The 21793-nt window shown below is 42.8% G+C and overlaps 1 protein-coding gene across 3 annotated transcripts in view; it reads right to left on the bottom strand.

Annotated features, from left to right (window-relative positions):
• Window positions 1–11401, bottom strand: part of lgr4 (leucine-rich repeat containing G protein-coupled receptor 4) — an 87698-nt gene extending 76297 nt beyond the window's left edge. For all 3 annotated transcript variants that reach the window (XM_061246353.1, XM_061246354.1, XM_061246355.1), the window contains exon 1: window positions 10582–11401. In XM_061246353.1, the coding sequence (XP_061102337.1) occupies window positions 10582–10778 (197 nt within the window). In that variant the 5' untranslated portion in view covers window positions 10779–11401. The remainder of the gene's footprint in view (window positions 1–10581) is intronic.
• Window positions 11402–21793: the final 10392 nt, after the last annotated feature.

Raw genomic sequence — 21793 nt, 5'->3', positions numbered from 1 at the left:
CAAATGTTGCAACTTCTGCTTTCTAACATATTCTGGTACTAATCATTGGTAAATGTGTGGGTTATGTTTTGAATGCCGTGCCACTGTAAGCACATAATTGGCTCTTGCTCACAGTGGTATTACACGTGACACAAAAATCCACATTGTACAGATAATGAAAAACAAGTGGCTGGTGCAAATTTGCAGTTGGGAGAGATTACAGAAAAAAGTTAATTATTTATGTCAGTGGTTCTGAGTTATTTTCTGGCAGATCACTTGTACATTATGGGAAGCCTTGATTGCCCACATAATAACATAGTGTAATTACACAAACTAATTTTAAACAGTTTAGACCTCCCCACGTCATGGAGTTCATTCCTGCTCACATCCATTTACATCAATCCTGATATATACATATATTGTTTTCTTAGACTGGTATGGTATACTGCCCATTGTTTTTGGAATGAAGTTCATGTTCCTTCAACCGTTCTCGTCTGTTGCTGTTCAGAGTTCTAAACCTTCACTTACAGCAACACTTACACATCCATGCACACCCGCCTAACCCTAACCCCTAACCCCTAACCCGCCTGTGGCCTTTCCCCCTTCCCTGGCTCAGCTGTGACTGCCCACCCCACAAGCCTGTTATGCTGCCTTCTGCCAACCAGCTTGTCGCGGTAAAACCAAAATTCAGCCTTCTGTGGACCTTCTCTCTGTGGGCTCCTTCTCCATTAAACTGGGCATCAGAGAGAGTGGAGAGGCTGGTGTGACCCTGCAGCCAGGGGAAGAGCCGCCGTAGGCCACAGTGTCGCTCTATGCGCTTAACGCCACAGTGTCGCTCTACGCTCTATGCGCTTAACTCCACAGTGTCGCTCTACGCTCTATGCGCTTAATGCCACAGTGTCGCTCTATGTGCTGAACGCCACAGTGTCGCTCTATGCGCTGAACGCCACAGTGTCGCTCTATGCGCTGAACGCCACAGTGTCGCTCTATGCGCTTAACGCCACAGTGTCGCTCTATGCGCTTAACGCCACAGTGTCGCTCTATGCGCTTAACGCCACAGTGTCGCTCTATGCGCTTAACGCCACAGTGTCGCTCTATGCGCTTAACGCCAGTGTCGCTCTATGCTCTATGCGCTTAACGCCACAGTGTCGCTCTATGCGCTGAACGCCACAGTGTCGCTCTATGCGCTGAACGCCACAGTGTCGCTCTATGCGCTGAACGCCACAGTGTCGCTCTATGCGCTTAACGCCACAGTGTCGCTCTATGCTCTATGCGCTTAACGCCAGTGTCGCTCTATGCGCTTAACGCCACAGTGTCGCTCTATGCGCTGAACGCCACAGTGTCGCTCTATGCGCTGAACGCCACAGTGTCGCTCTATGCGCTTAACGCCACAGTGTCGCTCTATGCGCTGAACGCCACAGTGTCGCTCTATGCGCTGAACGCCACAGTGTCGCTCTATGCGCTTAACGCCAGTGTCGCTCTATGCGCTTAACGCCAGTGTCGCTCTATGCGCTTAACGCCAGTGTCGCTCTATGCGCTGAACGCCACAGTGTCGCTCTATGCGCTGAACGCCACAGTGTCGCTCTATGCGCTTAACGCCACAGTGTCGCTCTATGCACTTAACGCCACAGCGTCGCTCTATGCGCTTAACGCCACAGTGTCGCTCTATGCTCTATGCGCTTAACGCCAGTGTCGCTCTATGCGCTTAACGCCACAGTGTCGCTCTATGCGCTGAACGCCACAGTGTCGCTCTATGCGCTGAACGCCACAGTGTCGCTCTATGCGCTTAACGCCACAGTGTCGCTCTATGCGCTGAACGCCACAGTGTCGCTCTATGCGCTGAACGCCACAGTGTCGCTCTATGCGCTTAACGCCACAGTGTCGCTCTATGCGCTTAACGCCACAGTGTCGCTCTATGCGCTTAACGCCACAGTGTCGCTCTATGCGCTGAACGCCACAGTGTCGCTCTATGCGCTTAACGCCACAGTGTCGCTCTATGCGCTTAACGCCACAGTGTCGCTCTATGCGCTTAACGCCACAGTGTCGCTCTATGCGCTTAACGCCACAGTGTCGCTCTATGCGCTTAACGCCACAGTGTCGCTCTATGCGCTTAACGCCACAGTGTCGCTCTATGCGCTGAACGCCACAGTGTCGCTCTATGCGCTTAACGCCACAGTGTCGCTCTATGCGCTTAACGCCACAGTGTCGCTCTATGCGCTTAACGCCACAGTGTCGCTCTATGCGCTGAACGCCACAGTGTCGCTCTATGCGCTGAACGCCAGTGTCGCTCTATGCGCTGAACGCCACAGTGTCGCTCTATGCGCTGAACGCCACAGTGTCGCTCTATGCGCTGAACGCCACAGTGTCGCTCTATGCGCTGAACGCCACAGTGTCGCTCTATGCGCTGAACGCCACAGTGTCGCTCTATGCGCTGAACGCCACAGTGTCGCTCTATGCGCTGAACGCCACAGTGTCGCTCTATGCGCTGAACGCCACAGTGTCGCTCTATGCGCTGAACGCCAGTGTCGCTCTATGCGCTGAACGCCACAGTGTCGCTCTATGCGCTGAACGCCACAGTGTCGCTCTATGCGCTGAACGCCACAGTGTCGCTCTATGCGCTTAACGCCACAGTGTCGCTCTATGCGCTGAACGCCACAGTGTCGCTCTGCGCCCTTAACGTCACAGTGTCGCTCTATGCGCTTAACGCCACAGTGTCGCTCTATGCTCTATGCGCTTAACGCCACAGTGTCGCTCTATGCTCTATGCGCTTAACGCCACAGTGTCGCTCTATGCGCTTAACGCACTGCAGGCCTTAGGGCCACCGTCGCAATCTACCATGGCTGGACCTTTAATCACCCCGGCCACCCTTCTCCTGTCCTAAAAGGCAGTGTCAGAGGGTGAACAGATCTGATGTACTATAAGAATGAAGCCACACTAATACATAAAACATCTTCTGGAAGAATGAGAGGGTGAGTTGCACATGTTCAGTCAAGGGATGTGAACGACACATTTCTGACCTTCAACTAGTTGACGTATGAAGAGGGCAATTACCGACTAATCACCTCTTATTTAGTTTTTTACACTTTATGTAGGTTAGGCCAATACAAACACCATTGAGACACAGTGCAGATGACAAGGTTAAAACAAACAAAAATAATATTTTTTCCAGAATTAATGTATGCTTCTTTGCTCACTGCACAGGGTAACACATTACCCAATCTTAAATTAAGTGGCAAGTCACATTCAAGTAAGGCTCAGTAGTTAGTACTGTCCACGCATAGGTGGTTATCACAACATTGTTGGCCTTGGATGGACTGGCATGGACAGGCGTGGCTGTTTCACTACATACGAGTGGAGCGGAGATGGTTTTATATGAACATCACACAGGGCAGCCTCAGTATGGGCTCAGCCAATGCCAGTGGCTTTGTCCTCTACCATGCTCACAGGAAGCCTGCCTTTCCTCACCATTTCAGCCACTAAATCTGCCGTGGTTTCAGCTGGACAGCAGTCACACTGACCAGGCCTCACCACCAAGTTGGATTCTTGTTTGGTGTGATCCCTCAGTTGGCCAGTTTTAGTAAACAGTTTTCGGGCCTGTCCCTGGACTGCGTTTACCACAAAGCCCTGAGACCCGGCAGCCTCTGCCTGACCTGAACATTGTCCCTGCCATAGCTGCAGTACTGCTGCAGGCCACACGATTTAACTCATCTCATGCCACACCTTGACCTTTGTTCTGCTCATTTTTAACTTTTAGGGTGTGGAGTCTGAACTGCAAAAAAACTGTTATCTACAATTCACAAGTAACCAGGTTCTAAGAGATGTACATAAGCAAGCATTGGAGAGGCTGGCATTCTTACCAGACCTAGATATCTTCACAAAAGACAAGGATGCAGGGTTCTTTTTTCCTATGTCCTATGGCTACCAACTCCATTCAAGTCACAATTCCTATACAGATCACCGAAGATGGATGTAGATGTCATCATAATGAAGGTGATGTAGATGACATCATCATCATAATAAAGGTGACAGTCTGCCTTTTAACCTAATTACGGACTTGTTACTTTCAAATGAAATGGGTTGGAGTCGAGTGGAGTCGAGCCAAAATAACAAATTATATCACTGTCCAAAAACCTATGCACTGTACTGCATATACAAACCTATCATTTCCCATACATTTACTTACGATAAAATTGGTTACAGCAGTCCAACAACTGCCATTTCAAAGCAAAATCTATGTCACCAATCTACGGAAATAAAACAACCCAGTGGTCGCAGTAGCTACAGTGGGGTGTAACAGTTTGGGCACCCCTTTAAATGTCTGTGACAATGAGTCTGTACATGATCAAAAGCAAGCCTGAACTCCAAATGGTACAGAGTTAAACATGCCTTTCTGCAAATTCTAAAGCAAAATTGCTTTTTTTTTATTTTTCTTTTAATGTTTATAAATGATATGAAAAAAGGCCCTGTGCAAAAAACTTTGGGAACCCTTTTGGATTTTTCTGTGTTACTTTTTAAAAAGATGATTACTAAGGCCCAGACTAAGGTGATTTACTCGTTAGGCCAGAGTATAATTCCAGGGCTGAAATTTGTATTCTGAAGTAACTCCATGCCTTCTAAAGTATCCAACTGTAGTGGCCGTTCTCTCTGGTGTTAACAACCACAGGTTCCTCTAAACTGTTGTCCAAGGATGTCAGAATGAAGATTGTTCATTTCCACCAAGAAGGAAAAGGCTCCAAAAACTCCCTTTGTTTCAAACCCATTTCAGACACATTATTAGAAAATGAAAGATAATGGAACAGTTGTAATTGTAGTAAACAGGTGTAGCTGTTCACAGGACAACAATACAACGTACTTTAAACAATAAAGACCTACATGGCAGAGCCGCCAGAAAGAATGGCCCTAATACAAAATGAAGCGTCTGAATTATGCAAAAGAAAACATTGAGAAGCCTGAAGCCTTTTGGTACAATGTGCTTTGGACTGATGAAACCAAAATGGAACATTTTGAGCATCACCAAGTTGAAGTTGAAGAGGTTGGGGAATTCCAGCAAGACAATGATCCAAAGCATAGCTCAAAATCAACCATGAAGTACCTCCAGGAAAGACAGATGAAGGTTTTGGAATGGCCACCAAAGTCCCCAGACTTGAATATTAAATCTGTTGATTCTCAAACATGCCGTACATGCAAGGAGGCCGAAAAACATTTCTGAGCTAGAGGTATTCTGCCAGAAGAATTCCAAAAGTGAGAATTGAAAGACTCTTAGTTTGATAAAGGAAGTGTTTACAAGCGGTTATAGTTGCCTGAAGAGGAGCTACAGAGTACTAACTGACAGGGTTTGCACACAGCTTTTTTCCTTCTTTTTTTTATATTTTATTATTTTGAATCTGTAAAAAAAATGTATGAAAAGTCATCTTTTTACTTTTGTAGAAATGTGTCATGTTTATCATTTAGATATTCGTTCACTTAGATATTAATTGTAAAAGGCTTTTTGACCAGGGGTGCCAAAATTTTTGCACACCACTATAGAGTTCCATTAGAGCCCTAATCTTTACCACCTGCCTCGTTTACATGAGGCTAGATCACAAACGGGAAAAATATACATTGTGTATCTGCATGTATGTGTAGTTAATGTTATGCGTGACAGATCAGCGTAAGATAAAGGTGTGGCACTTTTTGTTGAATATCAGGTTGAAATTATTGAGTTGGAATGCAGCCTGTTGGCACAGCCATGTAACTTTATAATCAATGCAAGCGTAGAGAGGACTTTGAGAAAAGCATCATTGAAAGACAGAGTGTTATGACACATATTCAGCCATGTGTGGAAATATTTTGAGAATATGAAGTCCTAACTAAAAGTGTATTTTTGCAGTGTTTACATTATAAATACAGGGAAAAAAAAAAACCTACATCTGTCCTGAAACTATTCATGCAGACGGCAGCTTGTGGCTTAGGGTAAAAAAAGCAATGCCCTTCCTGTGGTCTGAACTGATGCTCCTTTGTTAATAGACACTAAGCTGTTAACCACAAACCACACTGCTTTCCTGACAGTCTTTCCTGCAATCACTGAACAGAACGCAAGTCCGTCACAACGCGGGTCCGTAAACAGCTTCTCACAGGTCTCACCACTACGACATACAGCGCAACCAACACAAGATTCGCAGAAGTGAATGTTACAACAGTAGCAAATACAATATAAAACATTTTCTGGTGTCTTCAGACTTCTTTTGTTTTGTCAGGTTTCATTCGTGCTGTGGCTCAGATAAAATAGGCTAATAGCAGCGTTGAAGAAAACAAATGAAATATCAAACTAATTGGGACTAAACGAGCCAGTGAACTATGCCCCTCATCAATGCTCTAGTCTTTTGGTTTAATTAATCGAACAAAGGTTCTGAAATGCAGGACTGGGCATAACTGACCCAATATCAACAGCTTGAGGATTGACGAAAATCAGTCATGAGTAATATCAGTGCACTTAACTGTAGAACGCAGGCCTACACAACACTAACGGAATCCTTATACTTTGAGCAGTGCAAAGTTGTGCAAACGGAGAACGCCAGGGATACACTGCATGCATGCTATGGTGTTGTAACACTATTAATATTTAAATACCAGAAAGTGCAAAGTGGGAAGCTCTTTATATTCAAGAATAATGTTAATCCAACTTAAATGTTTTGCATCTATGTTCATTAGCATTAAACCTTCATTGTAAAGCTCCACTGGAGTTCATATTTAACTTCACTCTCTTGCTTCCTTTGCCTTTAACATATGCCAGAAGTCATATTTGAAGCCTTGAATGCCTCCCAAGTATATCATTAACCACAGCATTGTGAAACCTTTCAGTCAGTTTACTGGTTCAAACCTATGAAACCCGCATGCCAGTTTTTTTCCCATTGGAAAGTAATGATTAATGAGACTAGTACACAAAGTATTGGTATGGCATGACCCAAACGCTTAGCTTACCAGTTGGGCAAGCGCAGACACAATGTTGACACTGCACAAGGAACATGAAAGCAAAACAGTGAGTGGGTGGTCTTTTGTTATCATCTACATAAATAGCTGCAAGCTTTTCATGCATACAATGCTTGTGAACTAAATGTAAGTGAGCAGCAGAACCAGTACACTTTAAATGAAGAAAAACAGCACAGGCTAATATTAATACAATTATGGGAATTGCACATCCTTCTTAATCCTTGTAATTGAAGTAATCCAAATATTATATTTGTATAATATTTGTAATCCAAATGCACAAGGCAGGACAAAGTGCCATAATAGTGGGTTTGCCGAATCATAATTTATTATCAGGTGCTTCTGGGCGAAACGTATGAAGACTACAATTTGAATACGGACTCATCCTGGAAGTTTCCGAATATGATCTTCACTATTATCAGGAAAAATAACGATTGCATATTCACCTAATATCAGCTACATTCAGCCATGTCAGCTTTATCTAAACACAACAGAGATTTCTATCAGTGTGCAGGTGGAGTAGGCAGAGAACTCCTCTGGGTATGGATGAACTGAATGGGATACAGTCTGCAGAGATCAACTCTTTTACTAAATACTACATAGTTCAATTTAACACTGCCATTATAATATAGCCACTACTGTTTTTCAATCATTACTCAGAAGAGTAGCCTAACAGAAAATACCATGTAATGGCTAGTTATGTTTCGAGAAAGTAACTAAATTTTCACGGACGACCTTGACACAGTTGAGTGTGATAAATGTAAACAGGAGTGAGGAGCAGGCTTCTCTACGCATGCAGGCGGCTCCCTGAGACTCATTTCAGGATCAAAATGTCATTCATTTAATAAAAACATGACCATACAAATTACTTCCAGACAACTACAGAACATTTTCAGAATGTTCTAACATAAGTCCTTTATGAGTTGTAAATGCTGCCAGTTGCTGGCTAGTTAACGAGTGTCTATTGCGATTGATGCCAACAAAATAATGTTGCCATTTGGTTTTTATGCTTTTTGGAGGAAAGTCCAGATGATACTGTAGAATAGACTACACACTTAATTTTGGTGGCTGTGAAGTGTGCACGCAAAACAATCTACCAAACATTAACCAGAACCTAAAGGAAATAATTAACGTAGCTTATATCCGCTGCAACTTCTTCATATTTCATGTAAGTTACATCAACCGGAGGACTAATGTTATCTCTTCAGTGCAGCTGAAGATCATGACACGATGCATATGCAATGTTTCACCCTAATTACCGAGAAATCTAATGAAATCATTTACGTTTAACAGAAAAGATTCAATTATTCAACAATGAAAATACCTTAAATTCTTTTGCAATCTACTGCAATCTACTGTTCACAGTCAATGTTGCAAAAAGTCTACCCAACCCCCCCCATCCTGAAGTCCTGTGTAGCTTAAGGATCATTGTTGTAAAATTTCTTCTTACCGTGAAGAATCCCCGACTTGTTTACATTCTAGGCAGATGTGCCTGCAAACCAAATCTATCAGTTTTCATCGCAGCACTGTCGACACAAGCAACGCTGGAAGCACTGTCCTAATATTTCTTCTTATCGTGAAGAGGGTCTGACCCGCAAGCGTAGAAATGTGTCACCACCACAGCAGAATTACACTGAGAAATGCCATCTGTAGAACAAGGCTCTATGCTGCGTATGGACCAACCTACCCATGTATAAAAACACTTCTCAATCACCCGCTCTTTCTGTTGATAATGCCATCATAGCATAGAGCGTTTAATAGATAACGAACACCTTTACAAAAACAAAAGCTGTTGGCTACATGTGAAGTTTATGTTTCGGCACACAAGTCTGATTTTAACTTCAGGACTGAACTTGCCCACTCTAGTTAATAAAACTGAAAGGTAACAAACATCTAATAAGCACTCGTGGCTTTTTATTAATCAATTTCTGTATTTTCAGCATAGTACTTGAGGTTAAAAAGAGAAGTTTCAAAGGAGTTCAAGTATAAGCCTACACATGCTTTCAGGAAGTTAAAAAGTGAACCAGGTACATGTTCTTATTTAAAGTAAGTATACTACATTAGTGTGCTTATAAAACTATGTAGGGTCCACCTTGTCAAAGTTCCCTTCAGCCTAAAACTAGTTATTCAACCTGAAAGACATCCAGCACCACCCCACCATGAAATGCAGAGAAGAATCCATAGGATTCCATCCATACATAGGAAAACTGAAGTGAACCACTGCCATGTTTTTTGGGTTAATGAAACTGACTGCACAGGAAGTGTTGAAAATCCATGGAAATAGTACAGCACCTCATCGATCAACACAAAGAATACAAAGAATACACCTCAGTTTAAACATGCCTAATGCATTCATACCCCTTTGTTTAAAGTTACTGATATTCAATTGTCCACGTCAATCTTTTGGAACTGCTCAGAGGTGTGATCCATTTGAACTGGTCAGGACGGGCCTTGTGCGGAAACTGATGCAACATGCTTCATGATCGACTACAAAACAGACTGGACAGAGGCACAGCCACTAAAGTCTAAGCAAGCAGTGAATGTAGCACAATGCACTGATGAATATTTCTGTAGGTTTGGGTTTGAATTCTCACTGAGGAGGGGAATTCAGGAATAAAGGTGTCTTATTACCATGCATTTTCATTCAATTATTTCTGTCATAGCAGCTTTGCCTGTGCAGCCAGTATCATTAACCCAATATCACGGACGAAGCTCACTTTAGTTCTGTTATGTACAAGGACGGATTCTTCCCTGAATTTTGAGCTGAACTTCTGCTGGGATATCTAGTTTTTGACTGAAGGGAACTTTCACAAGGTGTGTGTAAGCACACTAATATCGCATAATGAGAAAGTGTACTTGTACTTGTTTTCTATTACGCACTTCAGGAAAGTATACTGAGGCTTATACCTGAACTTCTTGGCAAGTACATAACTGATACTAGAATGCTTAAGTAGTAGTAAACCACTGAACTAGTGTTCATGTTTAAGTTGCGTTTGAGTTTCATTAGCGAAAAGTGTGCCAGTTTTTAAGTTGTTAAAGTCGCACTAGGGCCTACTGCTTGAACTTCACGTGTAGCCTGCAGTTTTTGGTTTCGTAAAGGGATTCATTAGTCAATCCATTTAGGTTTTAAAAGCTCCGCGCTATGATGGCATTAAACAGATCCAGAGAGCGATTGACAAGTGTTTTTTATGCATGGTAGGTTCGGTCTAAATGCAGTAACGGCATATCCTATAGCTTTTTTTTCCCTCCAAAATGGTGTTTCTCCATATAACTGTGGCAACATTTCTACTCTTGCGGGTCAGGCACTCTTCACGGTAAGAAGAGATTTTAGGATCGCGGTTTCAGCAACCAGCATTGCTTGTGTCGAAAGTGCTGCGACGAAAACAGTGGTAGATTCGCTTTGCAGGCACATCTGCCCAGAATGTAAACAACTCAGGGATTCTTCACGGTAATAAGAGATTTTATGACAACGCTTGGCTACAAGACTGCGCTTGAACTGCTTCTCGATTAGTAGCCTTCCAAGATATTGGCAAACCCATGTAAAACCCTAAAATAAGAGGCCTCTGGTGACATAACAAGCAAATCTGCAAAGCAAACTATACAAAAGTAGCATTTCAGATTACAGGAGTTACTTACAGATAGTACGTGAAAGCGCTTAGTCCCGTCGGCACGGCGGCGAGTCCTTTACCGGAGCAATCTGCACCCCCGTCTCCGTCGCAGCGACACGAAGTCGAGCAAAGAGCTGGAGTAACGTTAGGTTGCCCTTGTCCACCAGCACTGCCACATATTAAAGACCAGACCGACAGTAATATCCGAATGATCAACAAGCGCATTTTCGTATTTGGCTTTGGATAAAACAAAGCGAGTCTCTTCTTTATCAGTTGAAAACCCGTAGATTTGGTTTCTGTTGAATTAGGCTAAAGAAGTCCATAAAATATAGCTAACGTTACTGTATGACCTCCCAAACAGCTTAATTCATTTCTATTAATGTTGGTCAGCAAAATTCATGAGTTCCTTCAGCTAGCTAGCAACTCGTAAATCGTTAAAAATGAAAATCCATGTTCACGATCCAGTCTGTGCAAAAAGAAACACATAATCCCGTTGCACTCCTCTCCGGGCGTTGTTATAAACAGAATCTCAGCCCAGAATATTCGAAATGTGTGCGTTTAGCTGGGCTATGTTAAATCCTCGCTGAGTGGAGGGTCCGTAAGACCAAGCAGCACCACGGTAAACAGATCAACACCTTTCGCTTTTTTACGTTTTCGGTGTCCCATTAAAGCTGGAAACGGGCTTCTTGGAGTTCTCCTGAATTCAAAAACCCGTACAAAGATTTGAATTGCGACAAAATAATAATAGGTGCCGCGTATTTGCGCCTTGTTTCCTTCTTGTGATTTGTTTCCTGTGAAAACAGTCAGCTTTCAGCCATTCTTCACGTTCCCTCTCCTCGCTCCTTCGGTACCAGCCTCACAACCCCGCTAGTCTAGTTCTCGCTCACTCGCTGGAACGCCTGCGGGACACTCAGCAACACGACCTGCTGAATATGTAAATTATTCCTACATATTAATGAATTCTTGACGTCACTCATTGGCAAACGAGTTAGTCCACAGTTAGTGCAGGGATCATTAAATGAGAGCAGTATGCCGTACGTAGGTGGCTCATACCCATCCATGTTGACATCCCAAGTAGGCTGCAGTTCACGAGAAGTCAGAGAAGTAGGCTACAGCTCACGGCCCAATACAGGATTCATCCATTGATGCACTGTACACTTATTCCAACCTGGATACATTCTTATTTCTATTTAAATTTCAACCATAAAACCCTCCTGCACTGTTTTCGTTGTCCAAATTTTTTATTTATTTATTTAGCCTACTTGCTTGAAAAGCAGTGAGTTGTTGGTTCCTTGATCAGTGCTATAGCCTACTATTTTACTTTGACCTGAAATATAGAATTTGAGCAACCCTGAACATTTTAAGTATCTAATAGACATTTATCATTAATGTTCCTCGATACGCAGTCCTGTACGTACTACTGTGATTTTGGTTGCTCTTACAAATTGCATTAAGATTGAAATTAAAATGTTGTTGGGGAAAACACAAAATTAGATATGTTGATTAATTGGAATACATTTAGACAATGTATTTCTAGAGCAGGTGAATATGTTTATATCTGCAACTTCCACATTATATGTTTGGCATGAATAACCCATATTCAGAATGACTTATCACTTGAATATTGAAAAAAAAAACACTTGAAGCAAAGTGTAAAATAATGTGTGTCAAATTAAGTATCATTCAGTTTAACAAAGAATTTACGACAAGTCATTTACAGTTAACTCCATAATGTTTGGGACAAGGACTTTTTTTCTTGATTTGGCTCTGTATTCCACAATTTAATATGTGTATTCACATGTTGATAAAGTTCAGATTCTCTTTTATTTAACCTTACTCCACCTTGTGAAAATTACAGCACTTTTTAACACATAGCCCCCTCGATTTCAGGCCACCATAATATTTCAGACATATTAATGTTATGCAACTGAAAGTAGATGTTTAGTACACATATTCTTTGCATGCAATGACTGCTTGATGTTGGTGACCCATAGACATCATCAGGTGCTCAGCATCTGCTCTGCTGATGCTCTTCTCTGCTGATGCTCTGCTCTTCTCTGCTGATGCTCTGCTCTGCTGATGCTCTGCTCTGCTGATGCTCTGCTCTTCTCTGCTGATGCTCTTCTCTGCTGATGCTCTGCTCTGCTGATGCTCTTCTCTGCTGATGCTCTGCTCTTCTCTGCTGATGCTCTGCTCTGCTGATGCTCTTCTCTGCTGATGCTCTGCTCTGCCTGGCCTCGCCCTCAATACATCTTCAACGAAGACAAGCGAGCCAGAACCTGTTGCCGACCTCCATACATGCCCAAACAATGACAGCCCCACTACCATATTTTATAGATGAGGGGAGGGGGCCTGCTTTGGATCTTGGTTTCCCAGAACTTTGCAGGCTCCTTTAGGTACTTCTTAGGAAATTGTAACCTGCTAATGTTATTGCAGCTAACTATTGGTTTGCATTGCAGTCTGCTGTGCACAGTGGTCACTGACAAATCCACGCCTGCCTCCTGAAGAGTGTTTCTGTTCTGTCGGAGAGGTGTTTGGGGATTTTCTTCATTATGTGCCAATAATTCTGGAGCTCACAGTATGGATATATAAACTGTCCTAACCATTCTAAGCATTCTAACCATTTTAACCGTTCTAACCATTCTCTCTCCATTACCTTGCAGGTGATGGTGGCGCAACTGTAACCATCCATCCAACCATTTTTTAGGTAAAACTAATTATAAATCAAATAAATAATCAGACCTGGGTCAAACTGTGATGCACATGTACATGTATACAAACACCAGAGACCTTCCTGAAATATCCATCCATTATCCTAACCCGCTTATCCTGAATAGGGTCGCAGGGTACTGGAGCCTATCCCAGCATAAATTGGGCGAAAGACAGGAATACATCCTGGGCATACACACCATTCACTCACACACTCATACCCACAGGCAATTAAGACTCTCCAATCAGCCTAACCTGCATGTCTTTGGACTGTGGGAGGAAACCCACGCAGACACGGGGGCCCCAGCCAACCGGGATTCGAACCCAGGACCTCCTTGCTGTGAGGCGCCCTCCATCCGCCCTCCATCCATGCCACCCTCCTTCCAAAAATATGTATAGCTTATTCTATCATAGGTGTATGTACTGAACAAAAAATAGGAAAACTCCTTCCAAGAGTTCCAACCTGGTTTCTGGTGTTCCCATAATGGAGTGGGGCACATTTCCCTTGCATGGTTTGGGAGCACTTATAGCCTTAGAACATTAATGGTGCAGAGTGATCATATTCATATTCAAATCATATTCATATTCATATTCATGTAGAAAGAGTTGTTTTTCAGGGTGGCCGTGCCCCTATCAACACCACACATAAGGTAGAGGGGCATGACACCTGCTATCCAGCGCCTTCTCAGTCACCAGATTGGAACCTAATCAAGCATTTATTTAAATTTTTAAACTGACATGAAATAATCTCCACCATCTTTGATTTTTTTTATTTTTCTTTCATCGGTCACCATTCTGCTAACATGATCAAAGTCAAATCAAACGACCAAAATCATGGTCTGTCCATTGACTGCATCTCATATGATATTGATTTGCTAAGGAATTGTGCTTCTGTCTGATTTTTATTTTCATAAGGCATGGAAAGAGTGAACATTTCCCCTCATTTATTAAAATATTGAGAACAAGCCAAAGGCATGTTCCTATAAATCCACAAATGCCACACTGCATTGTGGGATGAATAAATTAGATTGAATGGTTTCCTTTCATAGGTCCCTTTGGCACTGATAAATGCTTTTGGATCGACACTATTTACTGTATTTATGCACCGATCTCAATATTTAATGTAAATATAATTCATCTCCTGCAGTTTCTTTCTAAATGATCTATCATAACAAGTCTATTTTCACCCAAGAGAGACTAAAGCAACTTTAGCAAATTTGCATTAAATTTGACTTCCTGTTCTTTCTTTATGAGCGTATCAGCGTCTTTGGATGCATAAATATTCACTGCTGAATGTTCACAATTCATTTATGTTCACAATTCATATATTTATGTATTATTGTATTAACGTTCACAGACAGCAGACTGTTTCATACACAGAATTACACTTATAGATATACTGCAATATAATATTTCATTCTTATTTATTCATTATTAACATTTTCATTACTTATTCAGCTGATTTAAAGACAATTCAAAAGTAATGAATGCTTTTTCACAATTTCTATGGCATTTTCATACTTTTCTATACAATGTGCAATTTGTAATACAAAGGCAGTTTGTCACAAAGTTTGATGTCTCTGTTAGATTTGGATACAGTGTGAACATTGTTTTCTGACCATAGTAAAATTGATTTGCATAAACCTAGCCTGACGAAGCCAATATTTTACAGAGAATTGTTCCTTATTTTGCAATGTGGGGAGGTAAAACAGGCTTGGGGGTTGATCGTAACCAGTGAAAATGGTCCAGTGAACAAAGTGCATAGCAGTTTTTACTCATGCCAACTCAGAGAATCATTGATAGAATATCGATAGTTGCAATTCTCCAGAATGATCGTTGTTGTCTGTTTCACCGTAGCATACACACCGCCTATATTGTATACATAAGAAATGAAATATCAGTACATACACCAATCAGCAACAGCATTAAAACCATTGACAGGTGAAGTGAATAACATTGATCATCTCGTTATAATGGCACCTGTCAAGGGGTGGGATATATTAGTAGGCAGTAAGTGAACAGTCAGTTCTTGAATTTGATGTGTTGGAAGCAGGAAAAATTGGCTAGCGGAAGGATCTGAGCGACTGTGACAAGGGCCAAACTGATGGCTAAAAAGGAAGGTCTTGTGGGGTGTTCCCAGTATGCAGTGGTTAGTACCACAAGTTGTGGCCTGCCAGGAAGGACAACCGGTGAACTGGCGACAGGGTCATGGGCGCTCAAGGCTCATTGATGTGCGTGGGGAGTGAAGGCTAGCCCGTCTGGTCCGATCCCACAGAAGAGCTGCTATTGATGAGCGTGGAGAGTGAAGGCTAGCCCATCTGGTCTGATCCCACAGAAGAGCTGCTGTTGATGCGCGTGCTGTTGTAGCGCACCAGCGGCAGCTGTGTGCGGCAGCCTCGGCTACTTGCCTCGGCATACGAAGTCGCAGGTGTACAAAGGTGTCTATCTATGGGTGTCCATCCAGGCTGTCTGATAGCCTGATGATTGTTTTTGTTTTTGCTGCCAGCCCTCATTTCACTGCGTAGGATTCCTCTTATCCTCCCTAATTCCCTCCATGTGTTTCCTTCCCATCCCTGTCCTCTCTCCTCTCCCCAGGTCCCAGTCAGGTAGGAGGTTCACTTCCCGCCAACGTGGGCAGAATATTTCAAACCTCATCTTCCCTCCCAGATCTGCTGGTATTGATCTCTGTGTGGCTGGTGGCCTCTGGAACCGCCAGTCCGCCGTCCAGAAAGCAGATTCATATCAGCCTATGCCTCTCACCTCAACCTTGACTTTCTTGCTTTAACCGAAACGTGGCTCTCACCAGAGAACACAGCCACCCCAGCTGCCCTTTCCTCCGCCTTCTCTTTTTCCCACACACCCAGAACCTCTGGCAGAGGAGGTGGCACAGGTCTCCTAATCTCATCCTCATGGAGATCTAGTGTCTTCTCCTCATCCTTCGCCTTGGAATAATAAACTGTTTATTATTGTTGTTTATCGCCCCCCGGGTCCTCTGGGGAGCTTCTTGGATGAGATGGACATCCTCCTTAGCTCCTCACCAGTCAATGACACTCCCCTCATCCTCCTGGGTGACTTCAATCTCAACTCAGAGTCCACCCAGTCTACCTTTCTCTCCCTCCTTTCTTCTTTTGACCTTACCCTCACACTTTCCCCTCCCACCCACAAAGCAGGCAACCTTCTTGACCTTATCTTCACAAGGAGCTGCACAACAACCAACCTCTCTGTAACACCACTCCATATATCTGACCACTCCTTCATCTCTTTTTCTCTTCCACTCTCCTCTAACACCCATCCATCTCTCCCACCATCCACTGTCACCTGTCGGCGGAACCTACGCCACCTGTCTACCTCCACCCTCTCATCTACAATCCTCTCCTCCCTACCATCCGCGGAGTTTTTCTCTCGAATGTCTCCCGATGATGCTGCTACAACCCTCATGTCCTCCCTCTCATCTTCCTTTGACTCTCTGTGTCCCCATACCACCAAATTAGCTCGGGCCTCCCCCCCCCAGTCCTTGGCTTTCTGATGCTCTACGAGCTGTCCAAACCCAACTGCGGGCAGCGGAGAGAAAATGGAAAAGGTCCTGTCTCCCCAGTGATATAGCTTCCTTCCATGCTCTCCTATCATCTTTTCACTCCTCTGTCTCTCTAGCTAAATCTTCCTTCTTTCACTCGAAAATTAACGCGGCCGCCTCTAATCCCCGCAAACTGTTTTCAACCTTCTCCTCTGCAATTCTTTCTCCCAACCCTCTCCCCCTGCTGACCCTCCTACCTTCCCCAACTCCCTAACCTCCTTTTCTCCCCTCTCTGACTCCGACACATTGAAACTCCCTACATCCCACCGCCCGACCACCTGTCCTCTTGACCCCATCCCCTCTCCCCTTCTACAATCTATATCTATATCTAATGACATTCTCCCTTTTCTCTCCTCTCTAATCAACACCTCCCTTTCTTCCAGCACCATGCCCTCTTCCCTGAAGAGGGCCAGAGTCACTCCCCTGCTCAAAAAACCTACTCTTGACCCCTCTGCTCTGAGCAACTACCGGCCTGTCTCTCAACTACCGGCCCGCCTGATCACCAGTCAGCCCAGGTCGGCTCATGTCACCCCGCTTCTCATTGGCCTCCACTGGCTTCCTATTGCCACACGCATCCGATTCAAGGCCCTAGTGTTGGCATTTCAGGCTGCTAAGGGGACTGCCCCACCTTACATACAATCCTTGATCACTTCCTACTCCCCAGCTAGACCACTCCGGTCTGCCAGCTCTGGTCGCCTTATGGTTCCCTCACTACGAGCACCTGGCGGTCGAGCTGCACATTCACGCCTGTTTTCCGTTCTGGTTCCTCAGTGGTGGAATGACTTGTCTACCACTGTCATGACAGCAGAATCCCTCCCCCTATTTCGACGCAGACTAAAAACACACCTTTTTAAAACTCTACCTTAGTCCTCCCTCCTGATTTCCCCCATCCCCCTTTCTGATATCCCTATCCCTCTTGTCTATCCCTAACCACTTATGCACTTATGATGACTATATGTTTAGAACAGCACTTCCTATGTATTTTCCTAGTTATGGATGTGATGCTTTGACTTGTGGATGAACCTATGCACTTGTAAGTCGCTTTGGATTAAAAGCGTCTGCCAAATGACTAAAATGTAAAAAATGTAAAAAATGGAAGAAGGTGGCCTGGTCTGACGAATCATGTTTTCTTTTACATCGTGGATGGCCCCGTGTGTGCGTGTGTATGTGTGTGTGTGTGTGTGTGTGTGGAAGTGTGTGTGTGTGTGTGTGTGTGTGTGGATGGCCGGGTGTGTGTGTGTGTGTGTGGAAGTGTGTGTGTTTGTGTGAGGGGCATGGAGAGAGGGAGGGGGAGAGGGAGGGGGAGGGGGAGAGGGAGAGGGAGAGGGAGGGAGAGGGAGGGAGAGGGAGAGGGAGAGAGAGGGAGGGGGAAAGGGAGGGAGAGGGAGGGGGAGAGAGGGAGGGAGAGGGGGAGAGAGGGAGGGGGAGAGAGAGAGAGGGAGAGGGAGGGGGAAAGGGAGAGAGAGGGAGGGGGAGAGGGAGGGAGAGGGGGAGAGAGGGAGGGGGAGAGAGAGAGAGGGGGAGAGAGGGAGGGGAGAGGGAGAGGCATGGAGAGAGGGAGAGGGGGAGGAAAACTGTTTCATAAATTGTTTCATAAATCTTAGTAAATACACTTGGTAAAAATGAAGGATTGTTTGGGATGATGGGAGTATGGGATGATGGATTAAAGAAGAATGTTGTTGAACTGGTTGACAGCACACAAATGTGTTTCATTTGCTATTAGGAATAATATAAATAATATTATAATAATATAAGTGTGATTATGTTAATGTGTAACAGCTAAGATCTAAAAAGTTACAAAATGGAAGAGGAAGCAGAGTTTAGTCATTTGTGAATTAATCTACACTTGCAAAATCCAATGAGGTCAATGGTACAACTAAGCTTGCTTCTGAAGTTTCCCCAAAGGCATTAATGAGTATTAATCCAGATAGGATTAATGGGTTTGGACAATCTTTCATATTTCTGTCAGAAAATGATGACATAAGCGAAAAATGCCACACGGGGATGGACAGAATAGTTGAGAGCAAAAAATAAAAACTCCAGATATTGGATATGTGCATAGTGAAAATATCCAATTCTACTGTATACGGGTCTCTTCCAATTGCCTGTCTAATCAAAGCCTTTGTCAGAAATGTTGTAGCCTGATAATGGTGACATGGTTTCCAAAATTCCACTAAAATAACAAATGGAAAAATGTTGTCTGTAAAAACCTATGAAACAATGCTATTTTATTTGGATAAAATTAAAAGTGTATTGGTGTATTTAGAAGACCAATGATGTGAATTTGAAACATTTGTGTACTAAATACACGCATAACACAGGCCTACAGTAAAATGTATACATAGACCCCCCCATTTTAGGGGAACAAAAGTAATTGTACAGTTAGATTCTCTAGTGCAGGTATGAGAAACCTAATCAGGAATAGCTGAGAAGCAAACTAATTACTTTTGGTCCCCTAAAATGGGGGGGATGTAATGTGGATGTAAATACCCGCAAATTAAAGGTGCCAGTCTGCACTTTAACCTCATATTCCTTGTTTTATTTCAAATCCAATGTGCTGGAGTACAGAGCCAAAAGAACAGAAATTATTTACCACAGTCCAATTACTTACAGGCTTAATTTTATTTAAAACATAAGTTTAAAATATGGTAGCGTAAAATGCGTAAAATAATTATGTTATGTTGATAATAATTATGTTGAAGTGATAAAATCTTAGGTAATATAAAATCTATCAGTAACAGGCATTTGTGACACATTGGGATTCAATGCTGACATCCACCATAAAAGGAAAACATGAATGAATCATACCTGTGTTATTGGGCAGTTCTGTGAAAAATTTGAATCCTGTCGGAATGTCAGTTCACTCCCGAATGTAAAATATGATATTCAGTTATACAATGGAGCCGCAATGCCATCTGGTGGCAATATTAGTGAAAACACAGTTTCACATTACCTTGCATATAATAAAACCAAATCACATCATAGTTAATACTTTTTCATGAATTCACACAAAGTTGCACTGTAGTTAATTCAGTTTAAAACATCAAATGTATTAATTTTGACTTTGCTTGTAATGGGAGTCTGTCACTTAAAACAGCAGATGTTTACGCTGTAGTTCCTGACAGGAACACATTCCTCCTGTACATGAACATACGTACGTAGGATGTAGATATGACAAGCATTTATGTCAGAAAAAAACTGTAAAAATGGCTGTAGTTGTTTTCCTAGCAGTGGCTGTATTTTGACACTTTGGAACCTTTTTCCTTTCTTTATGGTGCTTCTGGGCTGTTCATGCAGTCAATAATTTCTGACAATGAGGTTGTGTGCTACCTAAAAATCAACCATTCACTCTCAGTTTCCTATTTTCAAAAGGCTAAGCACAGTTGCTACCTCTGGATATTCCATTTTAAAGTGCATTCTAAACACATCTTTTTTTTTGCCTTCTAAGCAACAACAGTTCACCCGCAGGAAGAGTGACGGGAATAAATAAATGAGATGGAGGCATCCAGGGAGGGCTGGGTGTTTACACTGCGCCTCATGAGTATTTATTCCTGTCAGTCTTCCTGTGGGTAACAGTGTACTGTGCTTTGTGTGTTTTTATTAATGGTGTAACCGTGTATGCGTTTGTGCGTAATACGTGTGCGTTTGTGCGTAATACGTATGCGTTTGTGCGTAATACGTGTGCGTTTGTGCATAATACGTATGCGTTTGTGTGTAATACGTATGCGTTTGTGCGTAATATGTTTGGGTTTGTGCGTAATACATACGCGTTTGTGCGTAATATGTATGCGTTTGTGTGTAATACGTTTGCGTTTGTGCGTAATACGTTTGCGTTTGTGCGTAATACGTATGCGTTTGTGCGTAATACGTGTGCGTTTGTGCGTAATACGTATGCGTTTGTGTGTAATACGTATGCGTTTGTGTGTAATACGTATGCGTTTGTGCGTAATACGTTTGGGTTTGTGCGTAATATGTATGCGTTTGTGCGTAATACGTTTGCGTTTGTGCGTAATACGTTTGCGTTTGTGCATAATACGTATGCATTTGTGCGTAATACGTATGTGTTTGTATGTAATACGTATGTGTTTGTGCGTAATACGTATGCATTTGTGCGTAATACGTTTGCGTTTGTGCTTAATACTCCTTACATTATGGCCTTCTTTTTTAGCAATGCACTTTTTGTACACAAAGAAAATGTGAAAACAGACAAATATATCTTATCTAATAAATAAAAAAATCTCTGGCTTTCACAAAAGCTGGTTTAACATATTCCCAGATATTTATTCATATTAATGTATGTGCCATTAGCGGTAGAATTATAGTAATTATAGTAATTATAGTTATATAAAACATAGTTTATATAATCTAAAGTGTATACCTCTCATGCACTCCATGTTTCCCCTTCAAAGAGCCACCATGTGGCCTTTGTTAATGAGTTCATAAACGGCTACTTTATATTTAAGGTTTGCAGGTCTTACAAATTAGCCATCCTGGGAGTTGCCTGGAAAACTTGCTCCAGGGAATATATCAGCTTTCTATAACCAGAAGTCACACCACCCCGGTGACATAAACAAAACACATATCGGAGATTCCAGTCTCACTTTGGCAACAGGCAACGTTTAAGGCAAATAAATGGTTAAAAAGCCTTTTGAAATTGGAGGAACTGTCCCTTGGACATTTCTCTTGAAAAGAAATCCACTTGGACAAGAACTGGTCAGAGAAGCTCCTATGTGGACTCATCATGTTCCAGAGAGTCGATAAAAACGTAGATAATAGCAATGTACAAATACTTTTGTGGAATTATGCAATGGCAATACGGACAACAATGATATTCCAAGTAAGCTATGGACATTCAATCAACGCGTTCTAAAACACTGACATTACCATATTTCTTGTAGTCTGTGGATTTCCCCCAGGCTTGTTTTGCCACCCACAAAATAAGGAACTGCAATGGCAT

The sequence above is a fragment of the Conger conger genome, chromosome 6 (genome assembly GCF_963514075.1).
Source record: "Conger conger chromosome 6, fConCon1.1, whole genome shotgun sequence".
NCBI classification, from domain to species: domain Eukaryota; kingdom Metazoa; phylum Chordata; class Actinopteri; order Anguilliformes; family Congridae; genus Conger; species Conger conger.
The sequence above is the reverse complement of the archived record's forward strand: the minus strand, read 5'-3'. Positions and strand labels throughout refer to the sequence as shown.